This window comes from Poecilia formosa, unplaced genomic scaffold, assembly GCF_000485575.1.
Source record: "Poecilia formosa unplaced genomic scaffold, Poecilia_formosa-5.1.2 Scaffold117, whole genome shotgun sequence".
NCBI lineage: Eukaryota > Metazoa > Chordata > Actinopteri > Cyprinodontiformes > Poeciliidae > Poecilia > Poecilia formosa.
In genome coordinates, this window is record NW_006800056.1 from 1,301,105 (window position 1) to 1,319,534 (window position 18,430).

At 41.0% G+C, this 18,430-nt stretch overlaps 1 protein-coding gene and 1 long non-coding RNA gene across 2 annotated transcripts in view; one reads left to right on the forward strand and one right to left on the reverse strand.

The window, feature by feature from the left end:
* The window catches only part of lef1 (lymphoid enhancer-binding factor 1), an 87,805-nt gene extending 72,334 nt beyond the window's left edge, over nt 1–15,471 (reverse strand). Inside the window, exons 1-3 of the mRNA XM_007560636.2 lie at nt 14,629–15,471; nt 13,479–13,545; nt 12,262–12,389 (exon numbers count right to left, since the gene is read on the reverse strand). Coding sequence (XP_007560698.1) covers nt 12,262–12,389; nt 13,479–13,545; nt 14,629–14,829 — 396 coding nt within the window. The 5' untranslated portion in view covers nt 14,830–15,471. The remainder of the gene's footprint in view (nt 1–12,261; nt 12,390–13,478; nt 13,546–14,628) is intronic.
* On the forward strand, nt 438–6,680 carry LOC107837143 (uncharacterized). Its single transcript, XR_001663138.1, has 3 exons — nt 438–518; nt 4,830–4,837; nt 6,669–6,680. It is a non-coding gene; the product is annotated as an uncharacterized LOC107837143 (long non-coding RNA).
* Nucleotides 15,472–18,430: the final 2,959 nt, after the last annotated feature.

The following is an 18,430-nucleotide window of genomic DNA, read 5'->3' on the forward strand; positions in this document are numbered from 1 at the left end:
GTTCACACCTCCCCAAACAAACTGAACTTTCAAGGCAAAAGGTTTGATTAAACTGGACTAAATGATGCTGGTGTGAATGCACGCTAACTTCTGTGTCATTGGACTTTATTATACCTTTTTTTAGTTTTTTTGAACCTGCTGTTGAAACCTGGGGTACCAGAAGACTTGGGGTTAGTTAGACTTTAAACAGTTAGGCAGTTTTAGCCGGGCCTGCATTAGCAGCATCTCTATAGATCCGTTACAACATGACTTTACGCGCGAGATCCCACCTCCAGATCCAGTAAGCGACAGACTGCCATCGGTTTTAACTGTCAGTCTGTCAATACAATGCGCTACATCTTAAATGTATAAAAGAAAAATGGACACAGTGCTTTACTACTAATTGTTAACACTATGTCATCTAGATAACAAGGTCAGGAAAAAAAGAGCGAAGGTGTGGGAATTATATCAGCTATGCTAGCTTGACTTTTCAACCGTAACATGTACATGTGCTGCAGAATCCGGTTTGTTTCGGTTCAGTTTAAAAAAGGCGACCCACACACCAACTCTCTGACAGATCATCAGCAGAGCAGGAGTTTAAATCAGCCAATCAACCTTCACTGTGTTCAGACTATCACATATTAATAATCACAATGTAAACATCAAGCCTGAAAACATCGCCCAGGGTGCCAAACAGGCCAGAGGGGCCTCTGCGTGACCCTATCGCTGCTCGTGCCCGTGCCTGGCCCCCCTTATGAAAGCCTAGACCCGCCCCTGCTGCGAGGTGCCATTACACACACGCTCCAACACAAAGGCGCCCGGCTCGTTAGCACTCTAACTAGCGGGCTCCATGGCAATCAGCGCTCTCCTCTCTCAAACATGGATACATCTGCAAGTGTAATCACTGCATTGTGCTCTGATTTTCTGCTCTGCTGGGCAGCGGCGCGGCAGCCCTCTCCACCGCCTCACCGCGGCCTCGGCCGGCCCGCTGCGGATCACACTCTGCCCGGTCGCTCAGGTAACAAGAGTCACTAATCCGGCCGGGGTTGAATTACAGATAATTGCCTCGGCACCGTGATTGATTTCAGCCCTGGAAAGAAGACGATGACGCCGCCTCCCCCTCCTCTTCCTGCCTCTCTCCAGCGCGGCGAGCGGCAGCCAAGACTCTCCATCTAGTAGGAGGCAGGAGGCTTTGAAGAGATCAAAGCCAAGGCCGGGAGCAGTTGCGCGCCCAGGGAATACGGGAGAGAGGCTTTCTGCTCCTCAGCCCTATTTTCTAGCGTCATGTTGGATTGCAGCTGTATTGCATTTCGCCAGTTTTCTTAATGCTCTTGGTTTTGACTTTGACATCAGTGATCCCCCTTCTCTCTCCTCCGCTCCCCCTAACCATCGGTTTCTTCAAAAACAAGAAGAGAGAAGGAGGTAAATGGATCCAAAAACAGATTCTCCTCTCTCTCTTTTTTATATTTTCACAACTCCATAATTGGACAGTTCAAAGGAGAGGAGGGGAGAAATGTAGCATTTGTTTTCAATTCCACCGCCGATATGAAAGGAGCGACAAACTTTTATGGCCTTCCCAAAAATTAAAGGCAGGCGCTTTTTTTTCTAGCAGTCAAAGAACGGCGTGTTTTTTACGGCCGAGACCACACAAAACGAACTGATAGCTAAAGCCTCTCCTCTTTGTCCTCCCGATGGAGTGAACACACACACCAACACACACATGCCGACAGAAAAAAAGTGGTTTGATGTTCGGCACAAGAACACAGAAGGAGGCATGAAGAAAAAGCCGTAGCCATGTATTCATTTAATGGCTCCGCTAATAAAGCCTGGTGGCAAGAAGGCACCCTTTGTACTGCAACTATGCCGGCCCTGTACCACCTCCTACACTGGGGACCATTAATATTTCAGCGCTGTCAGAGACGCATTGCATGTGAGCGTCTTTAGCGCTCACACCCACAGCAGAGGGAAATAATGAGCTTCTGAAAAAATATGAAACAGCAAAAAAAGAAAGAAAAGGAAGGCCGGAGCGAGAACGGATTCATCCAACAGAGCAGCTATTGATCATGGCTCGGTCTCTGAGCGGGACAAAGTGAGGGCTGTTTGAGCTCCTCTGAAGTCTGGACACAGCTGGCAGCATTTGGAGCCATGTTCTTACCCCTGTGAGCCCATTGTTCCCACTCCGCTGCAGATCGCTACTTGGAACTGTCTCTTTATAGAGCTGCGAGCTGTCAGGATGAGGTCAGAAAACGCTATTCATGATTTTACTCACTTTACAGCTGTAGCAGAGAGCGGCCGCCTCCAGTCCCTGCTGGAGTTTGACAGAAGGTTGTGTAACTTTATTACCAGATTAAATAACAACAACAAATCTAGTCCGGTACACTCGGTTTGATTAGGGGCCAAATATTTGTACAATTTTCAGCTGCTGTGGTTCTTTCACACTCCAACCTGTTCCCCTTCTCACCTGTGGGGGCGCTGCACCAAGACCCACTGAAGGAAACAACATGAAAACTTCTGAAGAAGACACTGAGCACAACGTCCTTCTTCAAAAAATGTTAACAAAAATAACGTCAGATTTTAGTGGTGTATGACTTCTCTTTTGTCCTTGGTACAGCCATTTCTCCTGCTAGCATTAGCCTAGCGCATTTGTTTTGGTTGTATATACCCAGAATGCTCTGGGCTACGGTCCACTTCCTGTCTGTGGAGCAAACTCCAGTCCATTTGGCGTTCACATATGCATTTAAGCTACATCAGAGTTCAATTCAGCCGGACAGAGACTGAGGTTTATAGGCAAACCAGAGTTAGATTTTTTGATCCGCATCAGAGTTTGGTTTCCCAAGTTGCTCAAATGTTTTGGTTGGTTTGACTCGGTGCAGCATGAAAGCAAATCGCAGCAGCTGAAAATATAACTTTGTAACTTTGGTCCTCAATTGAACCGAGTCTACTGGACTATCAAATGGAAAAACATCCTTAATATATTGGAAGAGTGACACTTCCCTTCCCTCGCTAGCCGTCAGTTAGCGAGGGAGACTCACTGAAACTCACTGAAGTTTCAACAGCATTGAACAATTGGCTTATGCGTCATTGTTGTTGTAATTCCCAATTGGGATTACAACTAAACCGTTGAAGTCTGAATTCTGCTGGGAAGGAGGGCTTGAGTTTTCAACATGGCCTCCATCATTAATAAATGTAAAGTTGTAGACTTTAGGCATCAAATAGTACATTGAACTCATTAAATGCATGTTATAGAGCTGAACAGCCTCCATCTCTCTGTGTTGTAGTGCATATAAAGCAGTTTCTCAAATTTGTCACAATACTGCAAAATCAGAAGATCCCCACATTTTTTCAAAACAATGCATAACTGTGATGCTATTGTAAATTTTCTGCAAAATGTTTAAAAACCACCATTAACTCAAAGTGGGTATGAACATGGTTGAAATTATTATTTTAGTATTAGCTTTTTGAAAATTATTATGCCGTTATAGCGCTTTAGCATTCTGCTAAATACCATACAGGTGCCATTCTTTACCATTAGCGGAAATAATGTTTATGGTTAGCATGTTAGCAGAACTAATGTTTACGGTTAGTGCTTAGGGGTAGCTCAAGTAACTGTCTAGTTAGCAGTTGATGTACAGCTGATATAAATGACTGGAAGCTCAAAATGTTAAAGACAGCCCTGCTAATTAACCAAAACCAGCCAATGGCATAAAAGATGACTCCATGTCGGCTGCACAGGAGAGCGACGTTAAATGCAATGTGCAAAAGGTTTAAAAACCACCATTATTTACGGATGGATGGATAGAAGTGCTATTATTAACTATAAGTTTATTAGTGAATATTTTCTTTCAATTTAAAAACATGAATTCAAGGTTCTCATACCATCAGTCTACAATCCCATACGCACAAAATAAGATTACAAACGTTACAAGAGAAATCTGGCCAAAAACCCAAACAAACACGAACACACAGCCTTCCAGTCTCCAACTCTTATCCTCGTTTCACAGGAAGTCCCCACCCCCTCTAATCAACCAGAACTGGGCATGAGGGACAACCTTGGCGAGGCCGTCCGCTGACCCCTGGAGACCCGCAGCAGCAGGCTGCTGGTGAGGAGTGAAGCCCAGTGAGCAGCTGCTCAGGCCAGAACCACCAGAACCCGGCCGGCTCAGCGCCCAAAGGAAGAGCCGTCGTTTACCAGCCGTCTGCTTTCTGAGTGCCAACATGCGTCCAAAATAAGCATCAGTCAGGTTGTGTCACATGCGAGCCTGCATGCGGCGCTCACGGGTTGTTGGCTTTCTCAAACATGTAGAAAGTCACAGTTTCAGGGCTTTCAGCGCCGGAGCTAAAGTATTGCTAACAGATGTCTTCCTTCTGCTGTCTTTAGCTTTTAACACTGAAACAACTTAAACGTGATGAGTTTAACTGCTTGGATTTCTGTAACTATTAAATGTTGAACTTTTGAAGCAATAAAACCAGAAGACGTTTTTAAAAACGCGTGAAGAAAGCCTTCATCCGTGATCGTCGTCTCCTCTTACAGTCTGCTGAGCTCCATTTACCAGGATGAAAACTCAGATAAGCAGATTACAACCACATGGCGTCGCTTGCACCGCGCATAAGGAGTAAACGTGTCGACCGGCATCGCCAGACGTCGCAGGAAACTTCGGTGTTAATGGGGCTGTTTATAAAACGCCACAGCAGCAGCAGGCCATCGCTGTGCAAACACATAATTCACCGTGTGAGATCTGCACCGCAGATGACACTGATATCTGAGCAGATTTAGAAAAAAACAGCAATTAGGCTTGCATCTTTTAGACTGTCAAACTCAAGGCCCGGGGGCCAAATCCGGCACGCCACAGCTTTTTATGTGGTCCTCTGGACTCCAGTGGGCCACATAAATAGAACCTTCAAGATAACAGTTGTGTGTTTTCTTGTTATTTTATCAATCAAGTCAAAGGAGTTTTTATCTGTATACTGCAAAATTACATCAATCAGTCCTTGTAGTTTTTCACACGAATGCATAATTGTCAGTTCATTGCAAATTTTCTGCAAAAAGGATCAAAAACATTAAGTGTTGCATGTAAATCTGTGTGTAATTTAATCTCAATGTAAATGCAACTTTTATTTTCCAAAGGCCGCACAAGGATTTTAGTCAGTCCCTCCAGTTTTTTGTGAACTAGAAAAATTCACACAAAATCAACAGATTTCATGCATAACTGTGAATTAAATGATTAAAAACATTGGGTTTTGGGGTGTTTCCACAGCTTATAGTCCAGCTGACTTTGTTCAATTCAGACCAAAATGGTTTAATTGGAAACAAATGTTTCCAATTAAACTAATTGGAAACACTGTTCCACTCCCCGCCTGTGGGGGCGCTGCACCAAAAACTACTGACACAAAAGCCTCTGAAGAAGACACTAACACTTTCTTCTTCCTGAAATGTAAACAAAAATAAAGCGTGGTCAGATTTTAGCAGTTAGAGGATTTCTTTTTTGTCTTTGGCAGAAGATCACAAGTGATTTCTCCAGTAAGCGCTAGCGCTAGCTTAGCATGTTTGTTTTGGTTTCATTTACCCAGAATGCCCTGACTTGTAGTACACTTCCTGTTTTTGAAGCCGCATTCACATTTTTAGTCTGAGTCAGACTTTAATTGCGCAGTCACACTTTCCCAAACAAACCAGACTTTCCAGGCAGGAGTTCAACTAAAGCAGACTCAACATGTTAGCACTCCAAGTGATGCCAACTCCCACCTGCAGGTGGCAGCAATTCTTACTTCTACTACCCTGCTGCCTCAGCCGCCACATTTGATGAGTGGTTATAGTCTGTGATAGATGGGGTGTATTACAAAAAGTCACATTTACATCATACATAAGCGCAAATATTTCTAAATTAGCATCACAAAATCAGTGATTTTGATTGCAACATAAATTTTAAAAATAATCACAAAAACACTCATAAAATCCTGGAGGAACTAATCACTAAAAAGATGTTCAGTATTATTTGATTTAAGGAGTACTTATAAAATGCAGAGACAGCTAATATTTTAACAGTTTAATAGGTTTTATCAACACATTCTGGCACAACTGGACCTTCATGGTCTTAATGTGGCTCAAAACTAAAATGAGTTTGGACAGTTTCTTATTCCCGTATTATTTTCCAGAGTTTTGAGAATAACTGAGCTGAAGATGAGACGCTCGCAGAAAGTGCAGTCGATTAAAGGCAAGCCCAGCCGTGGGAAAGCAGCGCAGGATGGGCAGTGATGGACAGGGAGGCTGCTGGGAGATGCAGTGTTCTCTCTAACAGATCCTCCATGCAGCACCGAGGGCATGAGCTCAGGACACACATGGCACTGAGGGACACCAGCGCGGCCCCACCAAATCCCGTTAGGTAAGCCCGGGTTAGCGATTCCACGCTGCGAGACACTGGCTAGCAGATCCGTCACGTTTCCTCTACATCAAAGGAAGCCCAGCGCCGCAGCACCTCCTCATCCTCACCATGAGGATCTGCAACCAGGGATCCAAAAAAATAAAAACTGAAATGGAGACATAGCTCTGAGTCCTCATCATCAGAAAATAAAATCATCTTCAGACATCCTGAGCTGCATCTCTACCAACATTTCAGAACTAAGCAGCTGGTTTTACTGTTTCTGTCTCATCAAATGTGAGTTTTCAGAAACAAATCTGGATTTCCAGATCTCAGTTCTTTAGGAAATATATCCAAACTTACACTGGAGCAAGAAAAGTGAACTGCAAATACAAAATGTTATCAAGTATTTTTGGCCTAGTTTCTAGTGAAAATATCTTAATACACTTGAAAGAAGACAAAACAAACTGACAAATAGCTTGTTTTGAGTCAATTATTCCTGAATATTGATGAAAAAGTTCTAGATCCATTGGCAGATTATTTAATTTCTAACAAGATATTTTCCCCACATTTTAAGTGAAATAATCAGCCAATGGAACAAGTACTTTTCATACATTTTAAGGAATTATTCCCTAAAATAAAGCTCCTATATTTGCTGAAATGTAAGTGAACTCAACTTCTTCCACACATCAAACCGGGAAAAACAAAACCCTCCAAATGTGACATCAAAAAGGACAGCAGAGAAACAAAAGTTTCAATTTTATCTGAAACCACTGAGAGAAAAACATAATGTTGCTACACGTCACAGAAGAAATTTAACATGTTTTCTGCAGGTTTCACCAACTCAAATTTAAGACTAGGAATGACATTTAAGACTGTATCTACACAGAAATGTACAAATTTGAGGCCGTAATTATTGATACTTGAATTAAAGATTCCTTAAGGATGCATGGACACCCTGTTAAAAATGCTTATACTGATCTAAGATGAAAGAGTTTTTTTCTGGTGTTTTTTTGTGCTGAAACATCAAAGAATCTGCTGCTGAGTCAGGTGGAAAAATTCAACCTCAGCTTCACATCTGCATTCACACAACAGCTACTGAAAAATCGCAGCATTACCCCATAAAACATGATTCAATCTCTTCAACAGTGCAAACGCTCAGTCTGCACTGATGAAGATTCACTCAATACACCATGTAGTGTTCATGAAGTTGAAACAAACCTCGTCCGAATGCTAAGCAGTTTTTCTACAGCTTTGATCTTAATACACATGAACTATCCAGAACTCCACAAAATGCTGCAGAACCAAAAACACAAACTTTCAACAAACCAGCAGGACAAAGACAAGCATAAGAGCAGCTACACTATCTAGGCTTAATTAAAACTAGATAGTATATAAATGTAGTTAAGATTCAATAAAATCAAAACAGTGAAGTAGCTAAAAGCTATAGAGCATGCTAACTCTAGCGTACTAAATAAAGCATTAAATTCATTCTTTTGTGAGTTTCCATAAACAGAATTAATGTTTAACAAACCAAAAGGTGTTTTAAGCAATCTTTAGGAAATCTAAAATAATTTAGATTTGACCACAGAACTATGAATGGCAGTTTATTTCTTTCTATATGTTGTTCCTTCTTTATGCTAATTTAGCTAAATAAAAATCATGCTAGCTGAAGCTTTAAAGATAAGAGACACAGTTTAAATAGGAAGATCTGTGTTAATTTATTGCTGCGAGATCTACTTTTTTCCCTACCTCAGTTCCATCTCAGGAACTAAATCGGATACATATCCGATAGTTTTCAAAGCGTCTGCAGTCATTTCTGCATCATTGATGCATCAGAAGAACCAAGACGCAGAAAAACAGAAAAATTGTGAAAGAAGTTTGTGTCAGTGGTTCCTGCCACAAATCCAAACAAATTTCTCTACAGAAGCTGCAGCCGATGCGATTTTGTTTTATTAGAAGCTTCACCTTCTAACAAACCTGTCGCCTCCCGTTAGAGTCCATCCACTTTACAGCGGCGGCCATTATTACTGCCGTAAACAGAGCGCTGCTGTGCGACTCACAACCATGAAAAAACCAAAACAAAAGACAATCGAATTTATCATCGAAGGTGTGTGAACTTAGCCTGAAATATGTTTTTCTTAACAAGCGCCACCAGGTGTTCAAACTGTGTCATGACAAGTCTCATCAACATTTATCCAAGATTTTTTATTTTTGGTAAAAGTTACTCATTTCTCTTAACTGTGGACATGTTTTGGTGTAAAGTCTGAGCTTCTGTAGCAGAGTCTGCTCATTAATCTGGGAGTCCCCAAAATCTGCTGACAATCAGCAAACGCTACCCTCTGTTCGCAGACTGGACTCCGGCATGTGCAGGAATGTCATGGTCAATGGAAATCAATCTAAACTGCTGGGACGGGGGGCGAGGATGGAAGAGAATGAAAGGGAGAATGTTGCTTTGATCTGGGTGAAAACTGATCCCAGGCCTGCAGATACTGAGGCTGCGGTGGCCGGCAGCAGAGCAGGCGAGCTGACATCAGTGAGAAAGTCGGGATTCTTCCACTTGTTATTGGATCGGCGAGAGAAACGCGTAGAAAATGACTTCTGTTTTATTGGAGACAGGGGGAGGGAGGCTAACCACAGCAAAAGAAAAGGTTTTAGAAGTTTGGGCAGGAGGTTTGCCTCCGAACTGCCTGGTTTTACACATCTGCACTGAGGGGTAATTTCCTCTAACACACTCAGCTGGTCTCCATACTGAGGTTTATGAGCTTCTCGGTGCCACGGATTAACACAAACCAGCAAAAATCTCAACATCAGAACAGAATTTCCAGAAGCGAACAGGAAAGCGCTCGAATTAATCCAATTTTCTCCAAACTGCCACACTTTCTTTTCACTCCCGCAACTATTTCAAAGGGGGAACGACGCAATTTTAACATCATCCCATGATAGAGTTGCGTGTGAAAGAAGATCCTTTACACTCAGCATGTGGCCTCTACCCCCCGACAATCACATCTGCTTCCCAAAAAACAGACTCTCACAACAACGCAGAGGCAACTTTCCGCCGCTCCATCCAACTCCCGGGGAATTCACAACAAGAAGCGGCCTTGTTGTTCTTCCTAACCAGGTGGGAGCACTTCCTGCGTCGGCGCCCTGCTGGACGCCCCGATGCCAACTGGACGGACAGCAGAAGCTTGACTGCAAAAACGCAAAATCTGACCAAGTATTTCTATCTGGTCTCTAATGCAAATGTCTTCAGAATAGATGAAACTGTCTAACAAGTGACTCTGCAGTGAGATAAAGGAGCCAATAATTCCTTAATATAGGTGAAAAAGTTTTAGTTCCACTGTCAGATAAATTCACTTACAACATTTTTCAGTGAAATAATCTGCCAGTGGACTAACTACTTTTAAAAATCAATATTAAATGAATTATTGACTTAAACCAAGATCCTATTTCTTGCTGAAATGTTTCTTTTAAGTTTGTTTAGTCTTGTTTTAAGTGAACTAAACCAATAATACCTGGTAAGATATTGTGTTTTTGCAGTGGAAGACTAACAGGACCAAACTCACTATTCCCTTTTAACACTGCAAAAACACAAAATCTTACCAAGAAGTTTTGATCTAGTTTCTAGTGCAAATGTCTTAGTTCACTTGAAATAAGACAAAAATAACTTCAAAGTAACTTTTCAGTAAGAAATATGAGCTCATTTTAGGCCAATAATTCCTTTAATGGTGATTTTAAAAAGTACTAGTTCCACTAATTACAAAGATTATTACTGAAAAGTTACTTCTAAGTTAGTTTCCAAGTATACTAAGATATTTGCACTATAGCCTAAACTAAATTACTGGTAAATATTTTGTGTTTTTGAAGAAAGAAGAAAGCAGCAGCTAGCCTGAAGTTGCCAAAGTTTATCTATGTGGCGCTTTTTAAAAAGAAAGTTTGAAAACGCACTGAAGTTCTGGACGAGGACACATGAAAAATACCAAATCAGAGCAGAAGAAAATGACGAAAAGAGTAAAACTAAAACATCCCAACAGAAAAGTTACAGCGTCAGACCTCAACTGAATGCCAACGAATCAAAATAAGTTTTAAGAATGAAAGAAAAGGAGCAACAGCAGAGAAAAAGCCAATTTCTTTTTCTCTTAAATCAAGTCTGAGGGACATTTAATGGCAACTGATAAACATTTAGTTCAATAACCACTGATAAACGATGCAGAGGATGATTTCTGAACGGAGCTGAAACTCTCGGGTTTATCCGGGTCGAGCAGAAAAAGTTCCCGCACATTCAGACATTTGGTTTCCCAAACTGAAGATAAGCGATCTGGAAGAGCTCCTGGTTCCTGAGATCAGCGAACTCTTTAGATACAAATCACGCTTCTTATTTTGAGTGGAAAAAACTCAGAGCCAGATAGGAGAAAAAAAAAATCAAAGGCGCTTTGTAGATAAGAGCAGATTTAAATGTGGTTCATCTGACAGGTTGCAGCCCAGCTTGGTGTTCCTCAGGGCCGGGCTGTGAGTCTGCAGGCTGCGCTAACAGGCTAACTGACAACAACATGGAGGTCAACTCGAGCAAAAATACAGAAAATAAATGCATTGTCTAATTAAAACCAATGATAGATGCTTTTTAATTTTTTAGATTATTTTTCTTTATCTATGGGAAGACACGATTTAATTCAAACTGTTGGTACATTTTAAAATTAATTCCTCATTTACAGATCAATACATGATTTTATCTTCTGTAATTAGTCATTTCTGATATTTTTTAACAAAATAAAAAACTAAATATGAAGCTCCGTCGAGCTTCTTTTCCATTTTTACCCCAAACTTCCTGTTTTCACTCCGTTATTTCCTGATCAAATGATCGTTTCCCGATTTAAAATCAAAGATTAGAATCTCAGTAAATGAGGCGGATTTATTATTTTTTTAATTCTGTTTTAATTTTTCCTTCAGACCAGGGGGGTCCAAAGTGCGGTCCGGGGGCCATTTGTGGCCCCTGGACTGATCTAAAGCGGCCCCTACTACAACACAGCACAGGTGGATGATTCAGGTGGAGAGTGTTTATTTACTAATCAGGGAAAAATGATCACAGACAATTTTCTAATGATTTGTCTTTGATAGAAAGTAGAACCGCGTTTATCCAGAGACTTTCACTGAGAAACTCAAATCAGCTTTTATTTAATTTATTGAACTTGGCTAAAAATACCAAGTGACATAAATCCTGTTTATGTCGGGATGATTTTTTTGTTAATATAACATGTAAAATATATATCTTTTTGGATCTGTAATGAATTACATTGCTTTTCTACAAAAAAACAAAAACATTGGACTACTTCATTTACTTGATTTTATTTTTATTTTCTTGGTTCTTTTAACTTTGGATGCCTCTGGTTCAGGTGACAGTTTCATAAAAAACTAAATATGAATTTGGAGATTCCAGTTTTAAAAATGTGTGAAACAAAAACGTCTGAGCTGCGAAAACTTGACGATATTTAAAACAACATCTGCAGAACTACATCAAAAACAACCAAATCATTGATGGACGACAAACCAAGCGAGGCTCTCATTAATTAACCGATTGCCGATGTGATCTACCGATTCCGATTTTAGCTGATACCAGTTTGTTTTTGTCTGAAAAGTTGCTAAATATAGTAACAAAGTTGCTAAGTTTGCATCTTTTTCTGATTTTCAGGCCTTTAAGGAGAAAGATAAAATCGATTTATCGAGTTAAATATCGACCTATTTTCCAAAATTACAGAAATCTGAGCCGATTTATTGGAGCACAGCTGGTTTTAAAGTATTTAGATGGAAAACCTGCTACATTTCAGTGAAAACACATCCGTTCAGACGGGTTTCAGAGTCATGAAACCGTCTGCTTGGTTTTTTCTGCAGGTTCAGGTTCGGTTTTGTGGCCCAGAACCGGGCCGGTACTCACCGTTCTGGCCATGGGCGGCGACAGCGAGCCGTTGTTCATGTAGGAGTCGCTGTTCATGTTGCCCATCATGATGTAGCCTGGGTAGGCCGGGTACGGGTGGCCTTTACTGTACATGTCCGGGTGTTTTCCTGGTCCAAACACACACACAGCAGAACCAGAGGCAGCGTTACTTTCTGTTTCAGCGAACAAAGCTGCTCTGAAGTTCACCTGGTGATCGTATCGCTTTCTGTGGCTTTAACCCCGCGGCCCCGCGCCGCCGCGGCCTTTTGTTCCTCCTTTCTCCCCCTTGTCAAAGAGAGGAGGGCGCCATTATGCGGCGCAACAATGGAGCCCCTCTGAGCCAATTAGCACCAATTAGGAGAACATACAGGCTGTGTCAAAGCAGGAGACGCCCCAACTGCGCCTCTGACCCGAGAGGGGGGGTTAGAGGGGTGGGAGGGGGGCAGTGGCCGATGGCAACATGGCTGACGTGAAGAGGGAGGCCAGTGTTTGGTTTTGAAGGAGGAGGAACAAAAAGGAGACACGCTCTGACTACGACCTGCAGGCGCGGGGTCAGACAGCCGTGAGTCCCAAAGGAGGGAGGGGTGGGGGGGCAATGAGTCCCCAGAGGGGGGTGGGGGGGGGCAATGAGTCCCCAGGGGGGGCAACGTGTTGCCTGTGACATCACAAATCCCTGCAGCTGACGCGCCGCTCCCCAGGTGAAAACGCTTCACCTCCTTTTCCTGCTATTTTTGTTTTGCTTTCTTGCTTAGCTTTTCCTGCAGGCGCCTCGTCGCCATGGTTACGGAGTCAGGCAACGTGTCCGGACTAGCAGAAGGGAAAAAACACTAAATCTTACCAAGGTTTAAGAAGTCTATAAAACTAGAAAATATTTTCAAGTGTAAATATCTTCTAACACTTGGAATAAAAGGAAAAGTAACTTAGAAGAAACTTTTCAGGTTGTTTTAGTTCCTTAATGTTGATCAATTATGAAATAATTCTCACTTTTTCACCAACAAAGGAATTATTGATTTAAACAAGCTAAAAAGTTACTTTTAAGTTAATTTAAAGCGTACAAAGACATCTCAGTCAAAAACCAGACTAAAGTTACTTGGTAAGATTTTGTGTTTTTGCAGTGCAGGACCAAAATAAGCATTTCTGCTGGAGTCGCCTCTGATCTGGTTAGTAAAACTAAACGTTTGTCGTTTTCCAGGAGAAAACAGCTGTGCGTCTCTTACCGTCGTCAGGGTGCTCTCTGTGTTTTTCATGGTACGAATCTGGAGCTATTTGGGACTGTCTAGCTGCCTGGAAGAGAAAACAGAAAGAAATCAGTCAGATTCTCACACACATGCACACACACGCACACGCACACACACGATGCCCTGGCAGTCCTCATCAAAGCTTCAGAGGAAACACTTAATTAAGCTTCATGTCCTTAAGCAGCTTACAAATTAACTTATTTCCAGTACCACTGGTCCGCTCTCACAGTTCAAACCCAGAAAACGTTCAAAAAAAATTTAAAATATTAACGCATCTGATGCTCTTCCAAACCAATCATCTGATTTTTTAAAACATTCAAATAAAGAATAATAATCTTAATAATCGTTTCTCTGAGGAGAGGGAATGACTTCAGGGTGAGTCAGGTTGAACCTCATTAACATTCAGCCTCCGTTTAGTGACCAGCTTCATGCCAAAAATATCTAAATTAAAGAAAATCCTCCAAATTCACCTGCAAAGACTCAGAAAAGCTGCCCGACATTTTCATTTAAAAATTAACATAACAGACACTTTAAGTCAAATTTAACAAATTTATACAAGTATTTCTTCTCCTGATCACATTTTGGATTATTTTAACCGGATCAATGCAGTAAATCATAAAATACGACTGGAATGATCAGGAATATGATAAACATCAGGATGAAGAAGTGTTTGACTCACAAGGCCCCAAAATCTCCCATCTTAAATAAACGCAGTTTATAATCTGTTTGTGTTCAGATTTGCCTCAGTCTGGATTAAATTCAGAAGCATTTAAGGTTTCTGCAGGAGTATCAGGAGATATTTTTAATCCAGATTTTATGAGCATCTTTGAAGTTCCAGCAGGTCAAATGTAAATGGTTCAATCAGGAGTGACTCAGCTGATAAAAAATCTGTAGTGGAAACTGTAACCTGGATTAGGTCAAAATGAAGCAGTTTGAGCGGTTTTAAACCCAGATTAGGAGTGAATGGGGTAGTTTGAAGATTTTTTTTTTTCAATCCAGATTCTGGGAGAATGAAGCAGGTTTAGGATTTTTTTTTAACCCAGATTATGGGTGGACGGGGCAGTTTTAGGATTTTTTAACCCAGATTATGGGTGACCGGGGCAGTTTGGGGGCAGCAGAGCGGACTCACGTCGTGGCTGTTGCTGTTGGGGCTGATCTCGGACTCGTTGACCAGCGAGGACTTGATGTCCGCCAGGTCCCCCTCCTCCTCCGAGTGACTGAGCTCGGCGAAGATCTGCTCTTTGTGCGGGTCGCCCTCGTCCTTGAACGGGATCATCTCATCCGTGGCGCAGAGCTCCGGGTCTCCGCCGCCGCCCGACAGCTGAGGCATGGTGCGGGGTTTGCGTGCTTGCTCAGCGGCTGCGGGGTTTCAGGTTAACTCCCACCGAGATCCGAGCACAACCGAGTGGGCAGGAAGGCAGGAAGGAACCGCAGCGCAGCCGGTGGGTTTTCAGAAGAGCAACAGGAGGAGCGGAGCCGCAGGTTTTTGCGGGTTTTTTCCTTTTTTCTCAAAACTATTAAAAAAGCTGAAATCTCTGAGCCAGATTAGACAGATCAGAATCCGGAGCTGTGATTAAAGAAGTCATGAGGATAAACAATAATCAGTTTGTGTCTAAATTCATCCTGAAACGAGTCAACAAATAATAATGATAAAAATAAAAAGTGTTTTTATAAAAGTAAAAATACGTCCCTGCGTGATCCGGTGGAGATAAATGAAAACACGGTGAAGGGATGCAGCTTTAACGGGAATAAGCTGCCTGCAAATAAATCCTCAAAGCTGCTCAGATGAGGACAGATAAAAGCAAAAAATAAAAAATAAAAAGTCCTGAAACAATCAAATAAAAAAAGCAGAAAGACAAGAGAGGAAGAGCCGCCGTGGACCGACTTCCCGCCGCTCCCGCAGAGCTTCAGTGTAATGATAGCAGTGTGTGTGTGTTGATAATGTAGCTGCGCTCCCTCTTCCTCCTCCTCCTCCTTTTCTCTCCCCCTTCAGTCACTGGGAGGAAGGAGAGATGAAAGGGAAGCCGAGGCTCTGATTGACAGAGAGAGAGAGAGAGAGAGAGAGAGAGAGAGAGATTTAACTCCCAGCAAATGGAGAGACAAGGAGGAGAAGCAGCCAATTCCCTTCAAACTGATGGAAAAAGTCCCCAAAACAACCAAAAAATTATGACTTTCAGTACGAAGCAAAAATTACATTTATCTGTTTATACCTAGGTCAATTTAAAAGCAATTGTTTAAAAAAAAATAAAAAATAAGTGCAATTTATTTGTAAGCAAAATAAAATAAACATAAAAAGTAAATACTGCAGAATAAAAAATGTAAACAAACAAATCCTTACACAATAATAACGATATTATTTTAATACAATGTCTAAATACTGTAGAGTAAAAACATAAAGGCATAAACAATAAAAAAAATTACTTTTCATAATGAAAATTATTTTAAAAATCTAAATACTGCAGGGTAAAGAGATGTAAAAAAATGCATAAATAAAATATTTTTGTTATAATAAATATCAAAACGCTGTAGAGTAAGTAAATTATTTTAAAAAATGCATTAATATTAAAAATTAGTATGGGCCAAAAATAATCTGCTTTTGTGCATTACAGAAGATAATTATTTAATCCGTGTGAAATTTTGTGTTTTTGTCCAAAATAAGCAACAGGAGTGAATTAAAACACACATAAAGGCAGATTTATTTATATAAACAGATGCATTGTTATTCTTTTTTAAGATTACATAATTTAAATCAAAGCTTAATATTGATCAAAAATTATTAAAAATAAAAATATATACATAAGTTTTTCTTAAACAACTTTTTAAATAAAAATGACTAAAAGCACAGAATGAAAAGCGGGCTTGTTTCCGTCTGAGCGCTGAGAGATTGCGTGAGAATCCAAGTTGGGATCTGGAGGCAGATCTTTATAAAGCGCGGAGGTGGAGTTAGCGGGGCGGAGCCGCGGCTGCCTTTGATCTGGCGGCGGCTGCCTCTTTCATCCCCAACTCCCCCCTCACCCCGTCCGCTCCCCCCTCTCTCCCCCCTGCTCTCCCTTTGTACGACTAAATTTGGGCCGAGTGTGGATCCGAGCCAACGTTTCCACGTGTGCGTTCATCCCAGCTGAGAGAGAGAGAGAGAGAAAGAGAGAGAGAGCGAGAGAGAGAGAAGGGGGTTCTCTTCCGGGTAAGGAGACGGCGAGGAGAGAGAGGAGAAAAAAAGGGAAAAAAGATCAAAGGCTTTTTGGGTTTTGGATTCAAAGCGCGAGACTGGCTGCATTCCAGAGTATAGCGGAAAGCGCGTGCTCCTCCACGCGCGCACAGATTCAGCCCTAAAAAAAACAGAAAGAGGGAGAGAGAGAGCTAATTAGACAGATTTCACACAGAAACAACCGAACCTTTCATTGGAAAGACCCTCAACATTAAACAGTTCTTATTTTCAGCCAAAAACTGCAATGAAAAGGTAAAAAAAACGCTTTGGATGTTTTCCTTCCACCCTGCTGTAGGAAAAAAGTCTCGGTTCTACCTCATTACACTATTTAATTTAATTATCCAGCACTTTTTTTTTCACCAAGCAGCAGCAACCTCCTTTTCTTTTTATTTGGTTTTAAATCATAAAGCTGGGAGGAAGTGACGGGAAATCAACAGGGAAGAGATTTCAGGCCTGCCAGGATGGGAGAGCGAGAGACGGGCCTGCTGGGCCCGACGCCGCCGCTGCGATCCAAAACAAGCAGATTACCGCTTCAATTATTCACGTCTTCTCTCCATTTACTGGAGAATCAATACAAAACAAACGTCTAATCTCAATCTGCGTGTTTTTGGCTGCTTATCACATTAAACTTTTGAACTTAATCAGAAAAATAAGAGCATAATCACCGCAAGGTGGTTAATTTTTTAGAGGGGACACATCAAATTCGTAAAGTTAAGTCCTTGTTGTATAAATAGTAACACAGGCCTATTTTAAACGCTTGTTCCTGTTTATTTAGGTGACTATGACTTTCAGCCCCCAAAAATCCAAATATCACATTTAATCAACAAAACATTATTTTATATTGATTATTCAGACAATTATCAACAAAAATCACAAAGAAACAAACTGAATATTGACAGTTCGGTATTCAAGCATCCAAATGGAAAGTTTAGTGGAAGGAAAATATCCTCAGGCTATTAAATCATACAGGCTTTTCAGAGATTATCTCTTATTTTTATTAACTGTGAGCTGTAATTGTTATATGAATGGGAATAAATGGATATGTATCACTCTGTGTGTGATAAATATAAATAGCATGAGTTTAAATTATTGAAATAAATGAACTTTTTCAAGACATTTTAATTTACAGAGATGAATTTGTGGCAGTTGCAAAGTGGTCCCACCTCAGGACAAGCATGAAAAAGCAAACATGAGGTTTAAAATTTACCCTAATTTTAATTCAGTTTATTTATGTAGAGCAGGGGTCTCCAAAGTGTGGTGCGGGGGCCATTTGCGCCCTTTCAGAAGATTATGTGCGGCCCCTCCAACCACAATGAAGTAAATCTGACCTTAAAAAGGAGATCGCTGATTCAGATAAAACATTTTCTGAACCTTTTCACAGAGAAAATCAGTTTCTTATCTACGGCAGATTTCTGTTTTATTAAAATTTTTTAGTCAACAGAACCTGAAGCAAACTTTAGCTAACCTCAGTCTGGCCCTTTAATGGTTTGCATTGAGAATAAAATACAGATCCCTTTTATAACTAAAATATGTTTTATTTTAATAAAACCTTGCATGTTGACTATAAAAGTAAAAAAGGAAACAAGATATTTATTTTTTAATTTTTGAATTAAAACATATTTTGTGTGGCCCACATCCTTTTCAACTTGATAACTTTGTTGATGATTGTGATAAAAAAAATTGACACCACTGGTGGAGTCTTGGATTAAAAAAAAAAAAAAAGATT